Source organism: Brienomyrus brachyistius, chromosome 1 (genome assembly GCF_023856365.1).
Source record: "Brienomyrus brachyistius isolate T26 chromosome 1, BBRACH_0.4, whole genome shotgun sequence".
Classification (NCBI taxonomy): domain Eukaryota; kingdom Metazoa; phylum Chordata; class Actinopteri; order Osteoglossiformes; family Mormyridae; genus Brienomyrus; species Brienomyrus brachyistius.
In genome coordinates this window covers 30,466,908-30,472,907 of record NC_064533.1, presented here as the reverse complement: position 1 = coordinate 30,472,907, position 6,000 = coordinate 30,466,908, and the positions used below count along the sequence as shown (strand labels likewise).

The window sequence follows — 6,000 nt, the reverse complement described above, 5'->3', positions numbered from 1 at the left end:
CGGGAAAAGAACGGTATGGCCAGTCGGGCCCTCCTGATGTATATAACAGGCTTTGCGAAATACTGAAACTGCACATCAATGGAAAAGAACACCTCCCACCACGCGCCCAACGTGCACCGGCAGGTGCCTCGGTTCAGTTGCCATGGGAAACGGGGGCGGGGCCGGGATGTCGGGGCGTGGTCACGAAGGGGCGTGTCCGCCGGTCTCCCCCGAAGAGTAATGAGGGATGCTGCCGGTGTCCGCTCTCTTCGCGGCGCTGATGTGACTGTACAGTCGCGCTGGGCGAACCGGTAATCCATCTCTCTGAAACCGACGATCAGGACGCGTCCATTGACACCGGAGTCCTCCGTCACTGGCGCACTGCTAGGATTTGGTACTGCTGCGCACTAAAACGATAAGCTGGCAGTTGTCTGATGCCGCAGAAAATCTCGCCATTGTTCCGATGAGCAACCCAGCAGCGCTGCTTTGAAGAGAGGCGCTAATTTCAATGTATTTCCGCGGGATCCTCGTATCAATGTTGCCTTGTGCGATATGCCTCCTATGCAGCATCCAGGTGAGAATAATCTTTTTTTCTGAATTATAAATGCAAGATATTACACAGGATCCGCTGGCTATTTATGCTTTGGACCTTAAGTAAAATTTGAGCTATTCAGGGTTTCTTCAGCATGTCCTTTAATTATTCCGGGAAGAGACGAGCCGCAGCTTTTCGGCGTCATTGAAAATATTCGTTCAAGCAAAATTTGGGTCGTTCTCATCATGTTTTTTTTTTTTTTTTTTTTTTGCAGCTATTCCCCTTAAGAAGGAATTCCTTGGTAAATGGCATCGCGTTGTTGCGCGGTTATGAGTAACAAGTTACTATAAATGCCAACTCTAAAGTCTCCTAAACAAACATTTCCTTCCCTACATTGCATTAATTAATTATTTTTGCTCATTTTTGTTAAAGTATAGAACTGAAAAAAATCTACTGTTCACTGTTCAGCCAATATACCTAAGAAAGATTCACCCTGAAAATCTATTTAAAGTCGCCATGAACCCCAGTACTCTTACTGTATGTCGGAGGTAAATATTTGACTTTACCATCTGAGTTTTTGATTCTTAAATTTAGATGTTTTTTTAATTACGTACAATACAGGAATTCAAATTTTTCTGTATCAGCCCTAGAAGTTCATTAACTATGAAAACATCAAATGTATCACTAGCTTAGATGCCATTAGGTATGCAAAATTTTTGGCATTTTTTTATTAGGTTATTTACTTGTGAAGTTGACCGACCAGGTGATTGACTTCCAAGCAGTCCTAAGAAAACTTTTATAATGAAGGTTATATTTGAGAATGCTTTCATTTCACGGATATCCAAACCTCTGGAATAGAATAATTGTCTAATCACTGTGGAAAGGTTTTCTTTCATTTATTGAGGTTTATTGATATATAAGGCAGCAAATGGTCTGCTGTACAAGAGCTTAGTTGACACTTTTCAACTGTCAATTACTATCTTCTTCTGGTCTCGTACGGACAAGCGCTGTTTGACAGGCATCTCTGATTGTCTTGTGTCCTATCTGTTAATAATCAGATTCTGGGTCATAATGTCTTCTGCCAGCCTTATTACTGGTACTAGATGAGGCCAAAACATCTCAGCGCTCATGATTTGAAATGTCCAGCAGTGCAGTACATCTGACTGTCATTCTCACCTGCAGAAACTCTTCATGTCAGAATCTGAAGTTGATCTAGATTAATCACCCTTAGAAATGATTACACCTAACTGGGTATATCAAATTTAATCGGATCAAATCTTATGGACCTTTCAATTGATCGTATTTATGTAAAAATGTTAACATTCCTCAAATTGCCTTTTACCTTAGTTGGCTTTAGCTGTTGTGTATGTCTATGCATTACTCACCTGTCCAGAAAAGGGAAACCTTCCCCGCTTAGCTTTTCACAGTGGCTGCCAAAATAGCATAGAATATGATCAAGGTAAGTAAATTAATTCAGCAGGTAATCAATAACAGTTAATGGAATTTAAATAAGACCAGCTAAAGAGATGGAATTATTGGTTTAATTTAAGTACTATGTTAGTCTGCATTAGAGTTTGAACAGACAACTCAGCAGGAAACTCAATTTACTAATCCACTGGTTATAGCCTCAAGGTGTCCTCCGCTACCAGACGTCTTAGCTAAGAACATCTGGCTCACCGTGGGTTTGACCTGACAAATTTAAAGCATAGTTATGATCTGGGAACTCATCCGAGAATTTGTTCCAAGAAAGAATTCACATCCGAAAGCATGTGGGTGGTACAAAGGCATGGCGTGGATGAAGGTGATTTGTGGAAGAAGGTCGGTCTTGACCTCCTCAGTGTGCTGAAAGATGTATTTATGACACAAAATACCAAGGCTCTTTTCCGGTGGATTAGTGAAGTGAAGCTAATGATTCAATCTTTATGGTTAATAGACTGACTTTAAATATTTCATGACAACCCCTTTAAATTCTTTTTTTTTTGTTTTTTCTTTGATTAAGCATCCATCCATCCATTATCCTACTCGGTCAAGGGGGGTCCGGAGCCTATCCCAGAAGCAATGGGCACAAGGCAGGGAACAACCCAGGATGGGGGCCAGCCCATTGCAGGGCACACTCACACACCATTCATTCACACACGCAATCCTAAGGGCAATATAGCAAGTCCAATTAGCCTCAGCATGTTTTTGGACTGTGGGGGGAAATCAGAGTACCTGGAGGAAACCCCACGACGACATGGGGAGAACATGCAAACTCCACACACATGTAACCTTGGTGGAGACTCGAACCCAGGTCCCAGGCTGTGAGGCAACAGTGCTAACCACTGCACCACCATGCCGCCCCCACTATAAACATGGCTTTTCATTTCCTAATCCATGGACAGAAAGACACAATGTTGGTTATAACTCTTATTAGTTCAGGATACTTAATAATTAGGGTAAAGATAATTAATAAAGGTTTCTGGATCTCCTGCACTTAAGTTTTTCAACAGAGGATGTAGATTTTACTGTTCTTAACTCAGGAATGAATCAAAGCTCATAAATCTGTCTCCACAGCACCTGTCGGTAATTATAGGTAAGGACTGGCCACAAGTCATGCCCCAAAATGCAATACATGCCAGTTTTGTAAGCCAGTTATTACATTTAGAAATTGTTTTTCAGTAATTCATATTATACAGAAAAGCAATTAATAAATAGATTAGTGTAAAAAACACAAAACAATTACCTGGATTTAAACATTTTAAGTGGCACCAGTTTGTAATTTCCACCAGGAGAAAGTTTAGTAATAAGATTTATGAAAGCCTCCTTTCTCATGAGGTGTCCAGGAGATGGTTTTAGGAAGCAGGATGAGCCACAATGCTGGCTTCACTGGGCTGCTGATGAATGTGCTTTCTGCGAGAGCTTTCTGAGAACGGCTTTAATGACAATGGTCAACTGGCCACGATTATACGATAACATGCATTTTGCTGCCTGTAAATAGTTCAGGTCTGGTTAATAGTAAATAGTCCCATCAAAATCCCCTTAATTAATAATAAATTCTAAGATGAACAAAACCACTTGTCCTCACCTTATAGAGCTGCCCTTTGGATTTTTAAATTCCATCATCCTTCTAATTTGGGTATATGTATATATTTTTTAAATCATTCACAAAATGTGCTGATGATTATGAGATATTTGGCGTTATGATGGTGAAGTTCATTCTCTAATTTCACCAGAAGAATTATTCTTGCAGTGTATGTAAGCATGTAAGCGTTTGGATTCACGTGCTATTTTTGATCCTTTTAATGGATGCTTCCTAGAAGAAAATCTTTTTTTTTTTTGGTTAAAACTGCTGTGCAGTAAACGATTAAGGCCTCATCACAATTATGAGTGAGATAAGAGCCTAATTCAGCTTCCTGCGTGTCCTCGTTAGGTTTCTATGAATGTTAACTCCGCATTGTCTTTGTGGAGTGACAAAACGGTGAGGGTCTATCAGTCTCTAACTGCCCCCCCCCTTCCCCGGTCTACTGTCTAATTATAATGCCACAAAATATGAAGACCAAGTATGCCTCTGCTGGCTTGCAGATACAATGGATCGTGTTTAATGTGATGCTGGCGCAAGTGAAGGGCTTTTTTTTTCCGAAATAGCTGGCAGTGTACGGAAGGCGGGATCTCGGGCAAGGCTCTTTGTGTCTTCGAATAACCGTCCGATTCTACAAGGTTAAAATGTTTTTTTTAACACTTCCTGAAGGTTTCTAAGGTTGAAATGGCATTTTCCTGGCACAAGAAAACATCCTCATGTTACATTTTCCAGTACTGCCTGTTAGCTGCAGGTGAACTGAAATGGAAAAGTATTGAAAACGAGTCACATTAATTCATATACTTTTTTTGCGGGCTTGGTTCTAAAACAATCTGATTTGTAGATGTTAGAGATGGAATGGCTGGTGTAACAGGAAGTAGTGCTATTTACCAAACTGCAGGCAAAGCAAGCCAAACTTATTCATGCACACGGATGCCACACCCGTGATATCAGGCGTGCTGAAAGACGTCTGTGTTTTAATGACCCATTGGGGGTGACTTGAAGATAAACAGTTGGTATCAGTGTCCAAACGTGATACTGACTGATGCTCATTAAAGGGCAGACAAGTGACACATTACAGCAGACGTAGACCTGCTACTATGATAAACATCTCAGGGTACAGTGAAACATATTTCATTATATGCTTTTTAATACAATGGTAAATGTATATGTACATGTCTTTGCGTATTGAGACGCTGATGAATGATTTGTTAAAAAAGAAATCAGTGTCCTGCGTAAAGTCTGCCCTACCGACTATCCTTTGTGAGGAATCTGTGAGCCACTTCCCCAGTTTGTGATATCAAGCCAGCATCCCAAATTGGGAAGACCCCCCTCCCCCCAAAACACACACACACACACTCATTCCCCACATTATTACTGCAGCCTCAAACCCCACCAGAACAGGAAGGCAGTTTATTGCGAACGAGACAGAAGATGTTGGCAAAGCATTAAAAAAAATAAATAAAAGAACGACCCTTTCTTCCATTGGTGAATGGGGCTTGTGAGACTGGTGGACACAGGAGTGATGGGGTAGCTCACCCTTTTTGGAAGAGAACAGGGTGCGACGGAAGGGTACAGGGACGACATGTGAGGGGATCAGTGTGTGCTGGACGGGGGGGGAGGGGGGGCATCTGTAATGTGGGAAATGCCAGTGCTGCACGAGCGAGTCACAGATTCAGATCCTGGGGCCGCTGTCGACCAAACAGACCCGCAGACTTTAACGCTGTGACCAAACTAAGGCTGCTTATGTTGGCAGAGAGCTAAACCCTTATCCAATTAAGCCATATAACGGAGGACGCCACTGCAGCCCAGGGCGAGGGAGGGATGCGGAGATTAAGGCAGAGCAATCTGCCAGCGTGCATTTACTGCACTTTCGGCACATGACAGGACAGCAGAGCCTTTAATGGGTCTTCCGAGGTTTGCGAGTTTCCTGTCTGAAAATAAATGCGGGAATATCATGCGAGGCATCCTGCTGTGTGAGATAATTCGGAATATTTGACATTTTTTGTGTCTTTTATTAAATAAATGTGAATAATTTGATGAACAAAAAAAAAGTTGGAAAGGATATCAAACACAACAGTTTACCACATCCAAAAGATCTTTGAAAATGAGTTGAAAAGATTTCATCACTAGTTTGGTGACTTGTCTTTGTATGAGAAATTTTAATGGAATTCCAGTTTCCACGCTTAACAACGTTATACAACCACCACAAAGTATGTAACACAGAGTAACCCAGATAAAGAAAGGTTGAAAAATTAGGTAAATTGAAAATGAATTGTACAAGGCATTATGCTTAATATTAACTGGCATCCTTCAGATGAAAGGCAAATTAATTTGCATTATTAGCTTTTTTTCTTGATACATTTTTAACAGAAAATCTTTCTGCCCCTATCAGGCTGCCCCTTCAGCAAGGAGACCGCTGATAACCCTGATG

The 6,000-nt window shown here is 41.3% G+C and overlaps 1 protein-coding gene across 2 annotated transcripts in view; it reads left to right on the top strand.

Moving 5' to 3' along the window:
• The first annotated feature begins 214 nt into the window (after window positions 1-214).
• Window positions 215-6,000, top strand: part of LOC125751100 (receptor-type tyrosine-protein phosphatase O-like) — a 49,698-nt gene continuing 43,912 nt past the window's right edge. For both annotated transcript variants that reach the window (XM_049029655.1, XM_049029646.1), the window contains exon 1: window positions 215-553. In XM_049029655.1, coding sequence (XP_048885612.1) covers window positions 488-553 — 66 coding nt within the window. In that variant the 5' untranslated portion in view covers window positions 215-487. The remainder of the gene's footprint in view (window positions 554-6,000) is intronic.